General features: G+C 55.9%; 1 protein-coding gene across 2 annotated transcripts; it reads right to left on the minus strand.

The window, feature by feature from the left end:
• Positions 1 to 487: 487 nt before the first annotated feature.
• PRPF31 (pre-mRNA processing factor 31) lies at positions 488 to 17,819 on the minus strand. 2 transcript variants are annotated; one of them, XM_039467025.2, is made up of 15 exons: positions 17,675 to 17,819; positions 14,828 to 14,903; positions 14,543 to 14,727; positions 14,371 to 14,431; positions 12,996 to 13,079; positions 12,087 to 12,184; positions 9,542 to 9,648; positions 8,901 to 9,070; positions 8,186 to 8,343; positions 5,831 to 5,920; positions 3,674 to 3,801; positions 3,501 to 3,573; positions 2,696 to 2,824; positions 2,511 to 2,609; positions 488 to 909 (listed from the first exon to the last, which is right to left on the minus strand). In XM_039467025.2, the coding sequence occupies exons 3-15, from the start codon at positions 14,717 to 14,719 to the stop codon at positions 784 to 786; spliced, it is 1,500 nt and encodes a 499-aa protein (XP_039322959.1). In that variant the 5' UTR covers positions 14,720 to 14,727; positions 14,828 to 14,903; positions 17,675 to 17,819; the 3' UTR covers positions 488 to 783. The 2 variants fall into 2 exon arrangements, with proteins under 2 accessions (XP_039322959.1, XP_003944123.1); XM_003944074.4 differs by lacking the exon at positions 14,828 to 14,903.
• Between the last annotated feature and the right edge of the window lie 65 nt (positions 17,820 to 17,884).

Raw genomic sequence — 17,884 nt, forward strand, 5'->3', positions numbered from 1 at the left:
AGGTGGGAGGATCGCTTGAAACCAGGAGTTTGAGGCTGTAGTGAGCTATGATTACATCACTCTACTCCAACCTCGGTGACAGAGACCTCATCTCTAAAAAAAAAAACCAGTAACAGGACCCAGTTATTGGGCGCTGATGGCGAGCCCTGTGCTAAGTGCTTTCTGCGCATTCTTTCCGGTCCTGGGCACCTGGATGTAGGTGTGGAGGCTTGGAAAGGTGAGGCAACTGGCCCAAGGGGCCGGAGCAATCCTGGCCGGCCTGCACTGAGATCTTCAGTTGTCAGCAGCCACATCATTTGGTATCAAAGCGACTGAGGTTCTACAGGGGGTTCGAGAGGGTTTTCTTCCTCCTGGGATCCCATGGCGAGAAAGGAACGGGGAAGGGAGGGGGCCCCGAAGGCCGGGCTCTTTTCCCAAAACTCCGCAGCTCTGACTATTCTAGTTGGCCCGAGCTGTTTGAAAAATGATCACTCCCCAAGGACAGATCTTGATAATGTGCTTTTTAATTTTACTCTCTTCAAAAAAGTATCTCCTTTCTCAGTTAAAATAAAAAAGGCAAGGCATGATGAAGACCTTCTCTAACCCATCCAGGGCGGTGAGCTCAGTCCTGGAGGAGAGGTCGGGCCAGGCTTCTCCCAGGGCTCCTCCCTGGGCAGTCCAGCACCGGGGTGGGCGGCGGGGAAGGCTCTCCCTGCCACAACCCCAACCCCCATCCCAGCCCTTCAGAAGGCCTGGACTTCTACGTCCCTTCAGTGGGAAGCCACCTTGGGCACATGCCATCATTCAGGTGGACATGAGGCCACTCTTCTCGCCCTTGACCTTGAGGAACTCCGCCATGCTGGAGAAATACTTCTGATTGGCTTCAGCCACCTTCTTCTCGGCGGCCTGTGGGTTCACGATCTCCAGGCCCTGGGCAGGTGAGGGAGAGAGGATGATGGGTTGGGTGAGGAGAAGGCCCCAAATGACAGGTCAGAGCCCCCCAGGCCCTTCCCCACGGTACTCAGGCCTTGGGTGGGCATGAGACAGTTTGGCAGGTCCTGGAGTCGCCCTGCCTTGTAAGATTCTGCCTCAGTGGGTCTAGGGGGAGAGGGTCGGGAGGAACCAGGGCACCTAGGTTTTTCACAAGTTCCCCAGGGGGGAATGCCCGAGGACAGCCAATCCTACCCAGTTTCTGGATGAGGAAACTGAGTTTCTGGGGGATGTGGCTGGCCAGCGGTCCCAGCACAAATCGCACCAACACCAGTGACAATCACAGTGTCCAGCGATGGGAGCTGGCACCTGGCTGGAACTTCCTAAATATTTTCAAGGCCTGGGCAACAGAGTGAGACTCTGTCTCTAAAGAAAATAGTAACGGGCTGGGTGCAGTGGCTTGAGCCTGTAATCCAAGCATGTTGGGAGGCCAAGGTGGGTGGATCACAAGGTCAAGAGATCAAGATCATCCTGGCCAACATGGTGAGACCGTGTCTTTAATAAAAATACAAAAATTAGCTGGGTGTGGTGGCAGGCACCTGTAATGCCAGCTACTTAGGAGGCTGAGGCAGGAGAATCGCTTTGAACTCGGGAGGTGGAGGTTGCAGTGAGCCAAGATTGCACCACTGTACTACAGGCTGGCAAGAGTCAGACTCCATCTCAAAAAAAGAAAAAAAAAAAAGAAAGAAAATAAGCACGGGACCCGTCATCAGGCTCCAGCAGCGGGTGCGGTGCCAAGTGCTTTCTGCCCTCCTTTTTCGGTCCTGGGCACCTCACGACGCGGGAGTGGAGGCTGGGAGAGCGGAGGCCCTCCCTGGCTGCTCTAGGACGAAAGCCTCCCGGTCCCACCTCCCACATCCCACGTCCTTCCCTCCCTGGAGTTTCCGCCTTCTACTACACTGGACATCTTACTGATCCGTCTGTGCCCGGCCACCCACAGGCTCCACGAAGGCAAGACTTGTCTCTCTCGTTCACCGCTTCACCCCCAGAGCCGAGAGCGCCGACAGAACTCAGCACAGACACCCGCTGACTGAGCAGATGAGTTCACTGCTGTCCCACACCCGTGGTGCAGGCTCGCCCTGCTCCGTGGATGGCAAACCGCGGTGCCGATGACGCGGTGACTGCCGTGCCGCTCACTGCTGACCGGGCTGGGGGCCAGACCCACACGTGACACCCAAGCCCAGCTAGCTGGGAACTGTTTCGAGTGGGGTCCCGAGGTTACCTTAACCACTCTGGCCATTTCAAACAGGTCCTAGAGGCTGAGCAATGTAACCTGCTCACGGCCCCACAGAGAAAAACAGGGTCCCCTGGACACAGCCCCTGGCCCCTGCTCATGAGGACTGTTCTGCACCTCTCGTCTCTGCTAACCTCAAGCACTTGCTGTGTGCCAGGGGCTGCCGATGCCTTTGGCATGTCTCGTCACCACACCCCCCATGACAGCCCTGTAAGGGGACTCATTGTGGCCTGCCTCACAGGGGCAGAGGGCAAGGGGCCTTGCCGGCATCTCGGGGCTGGAAACAGAGCTGGCCCAGGGCAAGTACCTGGAGTGGGGTGAAGGCCACGCTGGAGGCTGTGCCCGAGGAGCGGTCGCGGATGGTGGACTTCCCGCCATACACCACGCTCTGCTTCTGCAGGGTCCGCTGTGGGAAGGACAGGGAGGCTGTTATCTGGGCTCACCCTAGCCTGCGTCCCTCGGTCCCCGGCCCCACTCAGGTCTGGCACATACCTGCAGCGTCTTGGAGATCCTGGCCTTGGTGGCCTCGTTGACCTGAGTCTGCCGCACGCGCCCACTGCCCGACTTGCCCAGGTGGCCCAGGCTGAATCCCAGGTCTTCCTGGTAGGCGTCCTCCTCGATCTAGGGGGAAAGGGAGGCCCCTGCAGTCAGCGACCAGGCCCCGCCCTCCAGCTACTCAGGTACCTCCTCCACCAGCCAGAAGCCCCGTGGTCACCAGCTGGCTGGCCCCACGGGCACCTGCTCGGGTACCCACTCGGCCCAGCTGAGGCCTGGGGGCCCCTACAAGCCGAGGACGCTGGGGAGCCTGAAAGGGGCTGGGTCCTGGTGCTGCTCTGTAAGCTCAGAGTTGAGAGGCCTTCCTTATGCATGTGGGTTGGTGGGTGTCAGGAACCAGAACAGGTTCCACAGGATGAGGTGGCCTCTGAGCTGGGTCTTCCAGGACCAACGAGAGGACACTGGGATAACAGAGGAGACGGGGCTCACAGAGGGAGGGGCCGTGCAGAGGGCAGGAGGAGCCGGCCGAGGAGCCTGGGGTGATGGGAAGCAGCAGGGGCCCTAAGCTCGGGAGATGCAGGCTCTGGGGGTGACAAGGGTCACTCTGGGGCTCTTTGGGGCTGAACGGATAGAAAGCAGAGTAGAGGCCGGGGACAAGGGAGGAGGCTGGGATCGTGCCCGAGACATGAGCCAGGGCCACAGGACAGAGAGGAGGGAAGGCGGCAGGAGGCAGAGGGCGGTGGCGGCTGGCTGCCTGTGGCCATGGGGTCTCCTCATGGCTTCAGCGCTAGGGACGTCTGACCTCTCCGAAGCTCATGCGGTTGGCCTGTTTCCGGATCTCGGTCAGCCCCAGCCGCTCCTTCATCTTGCGGTACCTGGGGACGGGTGAGCAGGCGGTGCCAGGGAGTCAGCTGGGAGGATGCCGGCCCCTCCCCTCCACGACCCCCACGCCCACTGGACCCCAGGGGCCCTCACCTGCGGCCACCTCGCTTCTTCCGCTGCCCATCCAGGGGCGCGGGCAACGGTTTCACCTGCTTCACAGGCGGCGGCTCCTGCCACTTGTCGAATTTGCGCTCAATCTCGTCCTTGAGTTCGTAGCCCACCTAGGGAGGGTAGAGCAAGGGGCGGGTCCTGCTGCTGCTCACGTGGGCTGCCCACCCGGGCCTCCTGTGTCCGCTGTCCGCCTGCCCACCCGGGCCTCCTGTGTCCGCTGTCCGCCTGCCCACCCCAGCGCTCCATCCTTGCTCCGGGGCCCTGGAGGATCTCATCTGCTCTCTGGGTTTTCAGGTCCGTCTACAACCTGAACCCCTCCTCTGGGTTCTGTACCCTGTAGACAACTGTCTCCTTGACACTGGGATCGTTAGCAGCCCTTCAAATGTACCAGGGCCAAGCAGAATTCCTGCTCCTCCTCCCCAGCCTTCCACCCTCCACCTTCCTTCTCCTCGTGTTAGCAAACGGCACCTCCGAGATCCGGGCAGCCGACTCCACTGTTCCTCTGCGCACCGCGGATCCCAGGAGTTCTTCTTTCAGAACGACCCCTCACTGGCCCCCCAGACCCTCCACTGCAGCCAGAGTTCTCCTCGGGGTGCACGAGGCTCCACCACCAGGGCCTCCCTCTCTCCTCCAAGGCTCCTGGCACTCCAGCCTCAGGGCCTCTGCACCGACGACTCCCCGTACTGGAAGACTCTCCCCAGAGAACCCACGTGCCTTGCTCCCTGACTTCATTCAGGTCTGGGTTCAACCCTCACCTCCCCAGAGCTCTAAGGCCTCCCTGACATTCCAGTTAAACCAGCCCCTCATGTCTCCCCACCCCAATCACCTGCCTTTTTCTTCTTGATGTTTACCTAGCCCTGCTAGGCGCAGGACAGGTGCCCTGGGGACTGTCTCCCAACCCGGTCCCAGTGAGAGTATCCACGCCATGGGACAGGGCTCTGTCTGCGCTACTCACAGCTGCATTCCCCACACCCAGACTGGGGTGAGACAGGGAGAGGGAAGGGAGGAGTGGGAGATGGAACAGCTGATTGCCAAGCCAGGCGGAGTGCTTGGCACGCAACAGTTCACAAGACAGAAAACATGTCTCCTCTCCCAAGTACATCTACCAAGGAAGACAGAAGGGAACTGAGTAATTACTTGAATGGTATCCCCTGCTGAAGGGGGACAGATCCTGGTGCGGAAGGCAAACTATGCCCCCACCAACACACACATGCCCCAGGAGGTCCGTTTTCTAACTCCCAGAACCTGTGAATGTCACCTCAGGGCAAAAGGGACGTGAAGACGTTAAGGAGTTTAAGGAGTGTGAGCTGGGAAGACTATCCCGGACCATGTGAGCAGGCTCAGTACGGCCACAAGGGCCCTTAAAATAGATGGGGGAAAGACAGAGGCACAGATCTGAAAACAGAGCGGGGTGAGAGAGGTCTGAGGACGCCGTGCAGCTGGCTCGCAGACAAAGGAAGGGCCACAAGCTAAGGAATGCTGGCGACCCCCAGCAGCTTGAAAAGGCAAGGAAACGATTCTCCCTTGAATCCCTCAGAAGGAACCCTCTGGGCTGATACCCTGACTTCAGCCCACTGAAACCCATTTTGGACTTCTGACCTACAGATGATAAACCTGTGGGGTTTTTTTTAGATGGAGTCTCGCTCTGTCACCCAGGCTGGAGTGCAATAGTGCAATCTCAGCTCACTGCAACCTCTGCCTCCTGGGTTCAAGCGATTCTCCTGCCTCAGCTTCCCGAGTAACTGGGATTATAGGGGCGTACCCCATGCCCGACTAATTTTTGTATCTATAATAGAGACAAGGTTTCACCATGTTGGCCAGGCTGGTCTCGAACTCCTGACCTTGTGATCTGCCCGCCTTGGCCTCCCAAAGTGCTGGGATTACAGGCATCAGCCAACTTGCCCAGCCAAACCTGTGCTGTTTTAAGCCAGTAGGTTTGTGCTACCTTCCTCTAGCAGCCCTAGGGAATGAACGCACTGGGGAAGGGGGCGCCTGACCCCGGGGAGGGTCAGAAGCACCGCCTCTGCCCTGGTAGGACAGTACTTGCTGGGGTGGGCTCCCTGCTGAGCGCTCTCCCCGCAGACACACCCCAGGCCCAGAGGAAAGGCTGCCCGGCCGCCCCCACCTTCCCCTCCTCACCTTCCCCTCCGTGCTCTCATGGAAACTGTCTACACGGGCTGCCAGCGTGCACTTGGCGGCCACCAGTCGGGCCGCTTTCCGCCGGAGATCCTGGAAAATGGGGATGGAATCTGTGTGAGACAGACAGACAGACAGACATAACTGCACAGCAACCGCGGGTGCTTCTCATCTGGCTCCACTGCGGGCTCTAGAGGTGTACGCTCTTAGCTCCCTCTTCACAGGAAGGGGGGATGAGGGCAGGGTGCAGAGCCACGTCTGGGCTGGTAAGTGGCAGAGTCAGGTAAGGACACCAGCTGGGAGAGCACCCAGCCTGGATACCAGCTCCATGCTAAGTGTGTCCCTTGGGCCATCTCATCAAATATTCAAACATCAGGCTGCTGTGATCACTGCACCCCCTTTTCAGATGTGGACACCAAGGCTCCCAGTCACATGGCTAGGGACACAGCCAGGAGGTGATGGAGCCAGGGTTCCGATCCAGACTGCAAACGGACCCCAGCTCTCAGCCACAGTGACGCAATGGCCGGCCCTGGCCTCCCTTACAGGCCTGTGATGTCTACGGCTTGTGCCTGGACCCATCTGGGATGGGCAGATGAGGCGGCAGAGGCCCTGTGTGACAAGACACCTGGCTCCCTGCGGCAGGTTTAACCCACAGCCTAGGGCTGTGAGGCAGTGGTGATGGCTTTGTGAGGCGGCTGGAGCCCCGAGCCTCAGGCCCACCAGTCCTGGGTTCTAAAGCCCACTCTCTCTCCTCCCAGGATGGGGTGACCCACCAGCATCCCTGGGTGTGTTCCAGTAGCAGTGCCTGACCTAAAGGGTCACAGAAAAGACCAAAAAAACAACCCCACGCAGGGCAGGAGGGGGGCCTTGGCCATCGGCGCTGTTGTTCTCTGTGTCCCCGGGGGAGGCCGGGCAGGGTACAGGGCCACTCACCTGAGGCCACTCGCTACAGCCGGACAGAGCAGGATCTGGACCCAGGCCTGTCTGTTCCAGAGCCTGTCTTGCCTGGTTTTTTTTTTTGAGATGGAGTCTTACTCTATCTCTCAGGCTGGAATGCAGTGTGTGATCTCGGCTCACTGCAACCTCCACCTCCTGGGTTCAAGCGATTCTCCTGCCTCAGCCTCCCAAGCAACTGGGATTACAAGTATGTGCCACCACACCTGACTAATTTTGTTATATTTTTAGTAGAGACGAGGTTTCACCATGTTGGCTAGGCTGGTCTCAAACTCCTGATCTTCAGTAATCCACCTGACTCTGCCTCCCAAAGTGCTGGGATTACAGGTGTGGGCCACAGTGCCGGCATTTTTTTTTTTTTTTTTTTTTTGAGATGCAGTCTAGCTCCGTCACCCAGGCTGGAGTGCAGTGGCACAATGTCGGCTCACTGCAGCCTCCACCTCCCAGGTTCAAGTGATTCTCCTGCCTCAGTCTTCCAAATAGCTGGGATTACAGGCTCCTGCCACCATGCCTGGCTAATTTTTTTTTTTTTTTTGAGAGAGACTCACTCTGTCACCTAGACTAGAGTCCAGTGGTGCGATCTCAGCTCGCTGCAAACTCTGCCTCCCAGGTTCAAGCGATTCTCCTGCCTCAACCTACCTCCGAAGTAGCTGGGATTACAGGCACCCCACTACCAGGCCTGGCTATTTTTTTGTATTAGGAGAGATGGGGTTTCACCATGTTGGCCAGGCTGGTCTTGAACTGCTGACCTCAGGTGATCCACCAGCCTCGGCCTCCCAAAGCGCTGGGATGACAGGCGTGAGCCTCCGCGCCTGGCCTCCTGTTTGTGTTCTAGGTCTGTGTATGTGCTGCCAGGCATCAAAGCTGGGAGGCTGATGTGTCCTGACGGCAGAGAGGACCCGGGAAGCCCCAAGGGCGCTGATCTCTCCTGCCCCTCCCGTGTGTCTCCCAGTGGCTGATGTTAAACTGTTAAAATCTAAGTCCCCAGCACAGCAGCCCTCAGGGGGTTCTGTGAGTCTTTCCAGTGAACGGTTAAACGTGAGGGAGCAGTTGCATGTAACCCGACACTGCTCGTCGGGACCTAGGCCTGACTTGTAAGGGCTTCATCTGCATTGAGCCCTCATCCTAACTCATGAAGCAGGTGCTGTGCTTCCGTCTGATGGCGGGGAGACTGAGGCACAGGGCACTCACGCCTCTTGCCCACGGTCACTGATTGGTGGGTGGCGCTGCCAGAGCCTGAGCACCGGAGCTGATGGACTGCACAGCTCTGGCTCTCACGCCCCGTGCCACCCTGTCCCCAGCCCCTGAGTGCAACTGTCAGATGGTGGGGTGGCTGCTAGGCTGTCTGGGCACAGTATAAAGTTCCAGAGGAGCCGGGGGCAGGCAATGACACTGTGGGCTCACCGGGGGCAGGGACTGCACGATGTCACTGTGGTAGATGTAGCCAGTGTGGGGCAGCACCGAGGTGGACGAGAAGCCGGATAGCGTCTTGCGCTGAGCCCCGAGCAGCATGATGTTGCAGGCGGGCATCTTGGAGAGGTTGGTCAGGCCGCCGGCCACACCTGCAGGGGACAGAGGAGGGGGCAGTCAGAAGAAAGCAGAGAGGTGGGGGTGCATGAATCTGCCGGGGACTCACCGTGTGCCGGGCGCCTTTACATGAGGCTCTGGTTGGACCCCTCGGTGGCTGTCAGGAGGGCGACCTGGCTCATTCCACGAGGGGCAGATGCAAAGGAGGCTGGGAGAGGGAGGGCAGCTGGTCTGGGGGTGCAGGGAGGAGGCACCAGACAGGACGCCAACCACCCCGTTTGTGCTGCGCCACACTGCCCCATTCCGGGGATGTCTGTGAACCATTTTCACCAAACCAGAAGCTCCCGGACAACAGGGCCTGGGTGTGGTCAGCTCTGGGTTTCTGGCAGAGGGCCGGGAGGAGGAGCTGTAGGTGAGTGTTTTTCCCATGGACAGGGCTTTGCTAGGTGCCAGGCTGGCTGACCTCTGTGATGTCCAGGGAGACCAGGTGCCAAAGCCCCCACTCTACAGAAAAGAGATGCGGCTTCCCAAGGCCACGGCGTCAGCAGACGCCTCTCCAACCCCACCATGGGACCCAGCCCGGGGGCCTCACCCATGATCTTGGCAGCCGTGGACGCCCCGATGATGATGGACAGGTTGGGCGCTATGAAGGACATTCGGGACTCCACATACTCGTAGATGCGGTGCTTGGAGGCGTTCAGCTCCAGCGCCATGTCGCAGGCCTCCTCCAGCCGCTCCAGCTCCTCCTCCGACAGCTGCTGCCTGCAGGGGCAGGCGGGCCCGGCCTCCTGGGTCTCCTGCCTGCCTGGTGCCCATCCCCCACCCTCTCAGAGTGTGTGTGTGTGTGTGTGTGTGTGTGTGTGTGTGCACGCATCAGCCTAATCCCCAGTCCCACGTCTCAGTTGTGTGTGTGAGCGTGCACATCTGTGTGTAGCTTCAACCTAATCCCCAGTCCCACCTTCTCTCAGTTGTGTGTGCATGTGTGAGCGTGCACATCTGCGTGTGTAGCTTCAGACTAATCCCCCATCCCACCCTCCCTCAGCTCTGTGTGTGTGTGCGTGTGTGTGTGTGCACATCTGCGTGTGTACCTTCAGCCTAATCCCCAGTCGCACCTTCCCTCTCAGTTGTGTGTGTGTGCGCGCGCGCGTGTGTGTGCACATCTGCGTGTGTAGCTTCGGCCTAATCCCCAGTCCCCTTAGCCCGGGCCCGGCGCCTCCCTGGCAGCGGACATACCCCTGGGTGGTGGAGGCGGTGACACTGACGACCATGATGGTGGCATTGGTGAGGATCTGCTGCAGGTTCTCATTGTTCTTGCACTTGTCCAGGCTGTTGCCCAGCTCCTGGGGGTGAGCAGAGAGACAGGGAGGCTTGGGCTCAGGAGGGCTGGAGGACGACCTCTTGCCCAGCACCTGCTCAGGTCTTGTCTTGGGGACACTGGGGAAGTCAGGGTCTCTACACTGTGAGTCTCTACACCAGGGGCCTCTCCCGCCTCTGCCGCCTGAAGCATCCACAGTCTGTTCTGCTTTGGCTGACCTGGAAATGGAGCCTGGGCAGAGCGGCGTCTGCGAGACCGAGGTCTCACAAGCCCCTGGCCTGTGACAAGTGGGAGCACTGATCCGGTGGCCTCGCTTCCCTGCAGGGGCTTCCCCCACCACCATCCGGTGGGTAACCCCCAACATGGGCACCAAGGAAGGAGAGCTGTGCAAACGCCAGGCACAATTAGTGCCTGAAGAATATCTTAGTTTATAGTGTTATTATTCAGCTTTCCTTTATAGAATCCTGCATATGTAATCATGTATTAGTTTACAGTCAGAACAATCAGTGCCTGAAGTATAACTTACTGCTTACATCTATCTAGCTTATATAATCATACTTAGTACTTATATCTAGCATACTTAGTTCCATATAATCTTCCTATGTAGTCATATAAATATTGCAGTCTATATAACCATATATATATATATATATATATTCTATATAATCTCATAGGTATTATAGTCGGAGCTGTACCGATACATTCAGTGCTGATTCATATGATCCTTCTATATAACCACATAGTAGTTTGTAGTACGAGGACTGCCTAGAGCAGTCACAGAACAGAAGCAGTACATGGGAAAACCACAAGACCAGAACAAGAGCCAAAGACTCAGGCAGTGGCGTCCCTGCCTGAAAGGGCATTCGCTGTATGGCAGGCTTGGAGCAAGAGCCTCTCCACCCGATAAAGGAGTTGTAGAACCTCGCACCCAGTTCCTGTGGAAAGCAGGCCTCAGGCCTGAGATCCCACAAGTAACCGAGGGAGAAGAACCTCTCTGGTGTGACCAGGTCACAGCGGCTGTACACCCTGTCAGCCTTTTCTGGCTTCTGTGCTGGCTCATATCATCCTCCCATAAAATATCTCAGAGAAGAGCACAAGTCTTCAGCTCCCACTGCACTGACTTACAGTATCCTTCTATCAGAAACCCTCTGAAGTCTGCAGCCCCCAGATAAGAAGTGTTGCACCTGACACCTGTTGCACACACCCCACCTCCTTGCCTCGGTGACCTAATGGGGGTGGACCCCTTTTCTGTACAAGACCCACTACTTCTGCACATGGCATGGCCCCCTACTGCTCACGGCGCACCTCTCTGACTAGTTGACCTTATGGGGTGGCCCCCTTGCTTGCTACTCATGTAATTATGTATGCCTTATCATTAAGCCTATAGTGACCTCACTCACGACCCTTCCCCCTGCCTTGTACCTAATACAGACGCTTCTGGACGTTCGGGGCCCTGCCTGTCTCCGCTCATAAGTGGCGTGGCCCCCTGAGCCCAGCTGTCTTTTCAGTCTTCCTATGTCCTGTCTCTTTACTTCTTCTTTTTTTTTTTTTTTTTTTTGAGACGGAGTTTCGTTCTTGTTACCCAGGATGGAGTACAATGGCGCGATCTCGGCTCACCGCAACCTCCGCCTCCTGGGTTCAGGCAATTCTCCTGCCTCAGCCTCCTGAGTAGCTGGGATTACAGGCACGAGCCACCATGCCCGGCTAATTTTTTGTATTTTTAGTAAAGACGGGGTTTCACCATGTTGACCAGGATGGTCTCGATCTCTCGACCTCGTGATCCACCCGCCTCGGCCTCCCAAAGTGCTGGGATTACAGGCTTGAGCCATCGTGCCCGGCCTGTCTCTTTACTTCTTAGATCCTCCGCATAGCTATAGGGGACACCCCACGACTCCTTAGGGCTGTGGCTTTACACCATCCTAATCCTTCCCTGGACACACGTGGTGACCCCCTCCTCTCCCTGCCTCACATGCACCTGGCCCTCTTTCCCGAAACCCTTCCTTGGCTCTCTCGTAAGACCCAGAGGCCCAGCGTGATCCGACCTCTTCCACTTCCCTCCTTGCCCGCCTCACTCCCTCCCGGCTTATTCCCTCTCCGGCTGTCTGCACTTAAACGTCTCTCTCCCTCAAATCTCCGTGTGCCTGTCCCGTATCAACCTTCGGATCTCAACTCCAATGCCGCTGGCTCCGACCACAGTGGGAGCAGCACAGGTCAGGCCAGCAGGGAAGCCCTCTTGGGAGACCGGGGCAGGAGGGGAGCCCTGAGGAAGTCCTGTCCAGCTTCTGTCCCTCCCACGCTGGGCAGAGCAGGCTGCTGAGCCACCGTCCACTCCTTCCATCATCTCCAGACCCTGAGGCCTCTGGGAGCAGGTCCAAGAGTGAGCCCCGCCTGCCCCTTCGCACCGGCAGAAGTCAGGCAAGAAGCCACAATTCTTCCCAAGCACCCCACCTTCTTGGCGCTCACCTTGACCGTGCGGATGTAATCCAGTGCATTGGGGACCAAAGACTCCAGTTCAGGGAATCTCTTCGAGTACTTATCCCGGATGAACTTATGGATGATGTCTAGGGTGGACAGGACAGGCGGTCCCGGGTAAGACAGGAGGTAGACTCTGCTGGTTGCCCTAACACCCATTTCCCCTTCTTCCTTTAGGTATGACCATGGGAATTTGTTCTGCTCTATAAGATGTGAGCTGTGGTGACACGTTCTTTTATTTTATTTTATTTTTTTTTTTGAGACGGAGTTTCGCTCTTGTTACCCAGGCTGGAGTGCAATGGCACGAACTCGGCTCACCGCAACCTCCGCCTCCTGGGTTCAGGCAATTCTCCTGCCTCAGCCTCCCGAGTAGCTGGGATTACAGGCACGTGCCACCATGCCCAGCTAATTTTTTGTATTTTTAGTAGAGACGGGGTTTCACCATGTTGACCAGGATGGTCTCGATCTCTCGACCTTGTGATCCACCCGCCTCGGCCTCCCAAAGTGCTGGGATTACAAGCTTGAGCCACCGCGCCCGGCCTACGTTCTTTTATTTTTTCCTTTTTTTTTTTTTTTTGAGACGGAGTTTCGCTCTTGTTACCCAGGCTGGAGTGCAATGGCGCGATCTCGGCTCACCGCAACCTCCGCCTCCTGGGCTCAGGCAATTCTCCTGCCTCAGCCTCCTGAGTAGCTGGGATTACAGGCTTGAGCCACCGCGCCCGGCTCAGACTCATACATAAGAGGAAAACAAATTTCCTTCTTTAAACCACTGTTACAGCAGCGGAACCTGGATTTGAGCATGGGCTCAGAGGCAGGACCCTGGGAAAGGCCAGTGGGGAAGGGAGAGGAGGCACGAGGGGCGTCACACGGGGCTGTGTCCGCCTCCCCTCCAGCACTCACTCAGCTCGTTTTCGATCTCCACGGTCAGGTTGTTGGCATCCACAATGACACGGTATTCAGGGGCTGCCTCCACTGGTCCCATCACTGTGAGGACACAGAATGGAGTGTGAGTATCTAAATCCCTACCCTCTCCCGGGTCCTGAGGCTGTGGGAGATGGAGGATGAGGCTGTGAGGGGGTCAGGAAAGAGGGGGCTGAAGAGTAAACCAGGGTACAGGCTGATGTCTGCAGAGTCCCTGATCTTGTGTTCCTGCCTCCCATCTCTCTCCCTCCAGACCAGTCTAGACTTGACCCCCCTACCCTGGAACTGAACCTCCTAGGGCTTCCCACAGCACTAAGGCTCATGACCAAGCTCCCCAGACTGACAGTCATGGTGTCCCCAACACCGGAAGTTCTGCAGGGACCAGTGCTGTGCCTGCATGGTCTACACCCGCACCTGGGTACCCAGAACAGCACCTGGAATACAGGGAGCTGTCCAGTTCCTATCTGCTGACTCAGCGACTCTGCGGACTGGCTTCTGCCCTTCCCACCCCTCCCTCTCATCATACCCCACTGTATTTATTCCACTCCAGCCATAAAGGACTGATCGCAGTGCCCTGGACACCCACTCCGCCTGGCTTTTTTTTTCCCTCTAAGTTTCGCTCTTGTTGCCCAGGCTACAGAGCATCATCTCGGCTCACTGCAACTTCTGCCTCCAGGTTCAAGCAATTCTCCTGCCTCGGCCTTCTGAGTAGTTGGGATTACAGGCACGTGCCGCCATGCCCAGCTCATTTTTTGTATTTTTTTTTTTACTAGAGATGGGGTTTCACCATGTTGACCAGGATGGTCTCGATCTCTCGACCTCGTGATCCACCCGCCTCGGCCTCCCAAAGTGCTGGGATTACAGGCTTGAGCCACTGCGCCCGGCCCTATCACAAATTTATTTTTATATATGGTGACTTTGTCTTTACCAAGTGATAGCAGTTTTCCATTCATGGTAGCAATTTGCTTCCTTCTTAGATAAAATTTAAGAAAAAAGTCCTAGGCCCAAAGACTATGTTAAGCAATTAAAGGACAAGTGGCTTCTAGATGTGGCCGAAACCCTATAACTGGTCACGTGAATCAGGGACGTCTGGGAAACCTCAAGCTAAGTCCTATCATGATTAGCAAACTCAGTACACAGTAAGGACTTAAGAAGCATGAGCTTTACGATGCAATATATGTTCAGTGGAAAAGGGAATGGGTTGGGGAGGAACAACAACAAAAAAAAAAAAAAGAGAGAGAAGGCTCTGGAAAAGGCTGAGAGGGAGATACACCCAGCTGCAAGCAGCAAAGGAGCTGAGGGGCCTGGCAGAAGAGTCAGGAGACGGGGAGGGGCACGAAGGGGGAGGAAGTACCTTCTGAAGCTTTGGCTTGCTTGCTGATATACTCTTCGATCTTCATCATAATCTCAGCAAACTGCAGGAAAGGAGGAGAGTCAGAATCCAGGACTCTTCAAAAAGAAGCCTGTATCACCCCTTTCTGGGAGGCTGTTTGGAGCCCCCTGCTATCCATGCCTCGTTCTCTCACCATCTTACTGTCCCATAGCTTGGCGATGGTCTTGACCGAATCCCCGGAAAGATCCAGCTGCGTCTCCTCCTGCACATCCTCGATCGCCGGCTCCTCCTCCTCCTCTCCATAGCTTCCTCCTTCCTCCTCTTCTGCTGCCTCTTCGAGATCGGCTAAGAGCTCATCTGCCAGAGACATCCCGAGGCCTGTGGAGAGGGAGAGTGGGCTCCCTAAACACCTGCCCTGACAGAGTCCCTCCTTATCACTGAGAAAATCCTCCCCCAGAAGGCCCTGGTCCTTCTTTACCAATCCCACCAGCAGGCAGGCTCCACGTCAACAGCTGCTTTAGTTGGTGTTTTGTTCACCGTCCAGTCTCCAGCTCCTGCGTGTGCAAGACACAGCATATCCCTGCGACCACCACCCTGCTAAGACTTCCTGTAATCAAGTGGCTTAGATTCCAAATGCATTCTGAAACTTTTTCTTTTCTTTTCTTGCTTTTAGCCTTGAAAACACTTTTAAATTGTTTCCCTCCTTTCCTGCTAGATACTCTCTTGCACTAGCTTATCTATGTGCTTACTTGCAAGTTCCAGGGGCTAATTTTCATTTATTTATTTATTTATTTATTTATTTATTTATTTATTTTTTGAGACGGAGTTTCGCTCTTGTTACCCAGGCTGGAGTGCAATGGCGCGATCTCAGCTCACCGCAACCTCCGCCTCCTGGGTCCAGGCAATTCTCCTGCCTCAGCCTCCTTAGTAGCTGGGATTACAGGCATGTGCCACGATACCCAGCTAATTTTTTGTATTTTTAGTAGAGAGGGGGTTTCACCATGTTGACCAGGATGGTCTCGATCTCTTGACCTCGTGATCCGCCCGCCTCGGCCTCCCAAAGTGCTGGGATTACAGGCTTAAGCCACCGCACTCGGCTCTTCATTTATTTTTTAAAGATGGAGTCTTGCTGTGTCACCCAGGCTGGAGTGCGGGGGCACAATCTCGGCTCACTGCAGCCTCCACCTCCAGGTTCAAGAGATTCTTCTGCCTCAGCCTTCCGAGTAGCTGGGACTACAGGCACCTGCCACCATGCCTGGCTAATTTTTTGGTTTTTTGTTTGTTTGTTTTGAGACAGAGTTTCCCTCTTGTTGCCCAGGCTGGAGTGCACTGACACAATCTTGGCTCACGGCAACCTCCGCCTCCCAGGTTCAAGTGATTCTCCTTCCTCAGCCTCCTGAGTAGCTGAGATTATAGGCATGAGCCACCACTCCCGGCTAAGTTTTTGTATTTTTAGTAGAGACGGGGTTTCTCCATGTTGGTCAGGCTGGTCTCGAACCCCTGACCTCAAGTGATCCGCCAGCCTCGGCCCCCTGAAGTGCTGGGATTACAGGCGTGAGCCACCGTGCCCGGCCACGGTGGGGCTAATCTTGCAACAAACTAGGTATGGAAACCCAGCTGCAAAACTCCAGAGATTAGCCCAGGGCAGTTAATCTACAACCTGGCTATTGTTGACATGACACCAGCCCATGCTTCAGGTGGCCCATGCCTCAAGACAGCCTTCAGAGCAAGACACACATACCTCATCCCAGCATCACTCCTGTATGCCTCCCATTCAAAGTTCCCGTCTTTTAGCCCCTCTCCCCAGCCTAAAGTTTGAAATGTTCTTTCAAAGACATTAGCTTGGCCATTTCCCATCTGCTAGCATTTGATCAATAAAGCTGCTTGACTTTCACCACCCCTCTCTTATCCTAGTCTGGCCTGTGACTAGCAGAAACTTGAGTTGGTTACATCATTAATTTCTTCCCCCCCTCCAGGTGTTTGTACAGAGAGTCCCCTGCAACCAAAGTGGCTCTTCCCTTCATTTTTTTTTTTTTTGTTTCCTTGTTTTTTCTTCCGAGATGGAGTCTCGCTCTGTCAGCTCATTGCAACCTCTTCCTCCCAGGTTCAAGCAATTCTCCTCTCTCAGCCTCCCAAGTAGCTGGGATTACAGGCACACGGTGCCATGCCCAGCTAATTTTTTTTGTATTTTAGTAGAGACGGGGTTTCACCCTGTTGCCCAGCTGGTCTCAAACTCCTGAACTCAGGCAATCCACCCACCTCGGCCTCCCAAAGTGCTGCGATTGCAGGTGTGAGCCACCACACCCGGCCTTTTTTATTTGTTTATTTATTTTGAGATATTGTCTTGCTCTTCACCCAGACTAATATGCAGTGGCATCATCATAGCCCACTGCAGCCACAACCTCCTGGGCCCAAGCGATTCTCTCCCATAGCCTCCTGATAGCTGAGATGACAGGCACGCACCACCATGCCCAGCTAAGTTTTAATTTTTCTGTAGAGATGGGGTCTCACTGTGTTGCCCAGGCTGGTCTCAAACTCCTGGGCTCAAATGATCCTTTCGCCTGGGCTCCTAAAGGGCTGAAATTACAGGAGTGAGCCACCGCATCCGGCTCTCCTCACTCCTTAGCAGCCCAGCAACACCTCAGCCTTCAGCTCTCACGTGCCACCTCCCTGGCCCAGGCGCCCCAATCTATAAACTAGAGAAGGTTGCTTTGTCATACGCGTCCCACACGCTCCGTGTGTCTACAGTAACGCACTTCACACATGTGTGATTAATGAAATAATTACTTGATAAAGCCTGCCTGCCAGGCATCAACCAAAGCTCTAACAGGGCAGAGAACAATGTTTGCTCCTGCCACATCCCCAGAGCCACACCACGGTAGGCGCATATTAAGACTTCTGGGACTTAGCTGTAAGAGGCCGGGCCCGGTAGCTCACGCCTGTAATCCCAGCACTTTGGGAGGCCGAGGTGGGAAGATCACCTGGGGTCAGGAGTTCGACACCAGCCTGACCAGCATGGGGAAACCCCATCTCTACTAAAAATACAAAAATTAGCTGGGCGTGGTGCCGTGCGCCTGTAATCCCAGCTGCTCCGGAGGCTGAGGCAGGGAATTGCTTAAACCTGGAAAGCGGAGGTTGCAGTGAGTCGAGATCGCGCCACCACGCTCCAGCCCGGGCAACAGAGCGAGACTCTGTCTCAGGATAAAAACAAACAAGCAAACAAAAAAAAAAAAAACAAGCTGTAAAGGCCCGCCTTTCTCCTCACGCCTTCTCCCAGACCCAGGAGTCTGGCCTCCCGCCCTTCCCTCGTCTCCATCACACTCACCTCTCTTCCCTGCGCACCACGGTTTCTAAGAAATTAGCTTCCCCAGAGCGCTCGTCGCTCACCGATGACGTTTCACACTCGCGCCGTTATCGAGGGAAGGCTGATCTCTGATTGGTCCCCGTTCGCGACGTTCCTGGCCGCATTTGGAACAACAACTTTATTAGCACTTGGCGCTAGGCGGAGAGAGGCGGTAAGCAGCAAGGAGAGGGG

This window comes from Saimiri boliviensis, chromosome 14 (assembly GCF_048565385.1).
Source record: "Saimiri boliviensis isolate mSaiBol1 chromosome 14, mSaiBol1.pri, whole genome shotgun sequence".
Lineage (NCBI taxonomy): Eukaryota > Metazoa > Chordata > Mammalia > Primates > Cebidae > Saimiri > Saimiri boliviensis.

Bases quoted from the DNA above. Each gene is read 5' to 3' on its own strand.
- PRPF31 (XM_003944074.4), bottom strand. From the start codon at position 14,719: ATGTCTCTGGCAGATGAGCTCTTAGCCGATCTCGAAGAGGCAGCAGAA. The intron at 12,185-12,995 runs GTGAGTGCTGGA...TGTCCACCCTAG, and splicing joins GGAGATCGAAAACGAGCTGA to ACATCATCCATAAGTTCATC. The intron at 3,802-5,830 runs GTGAGGAGGGGA...TACCCTCCCTAG, and splicing joins ATGAGAGCACGGAGGGGAAG to GTGGGCTACGAACTCAAGGA.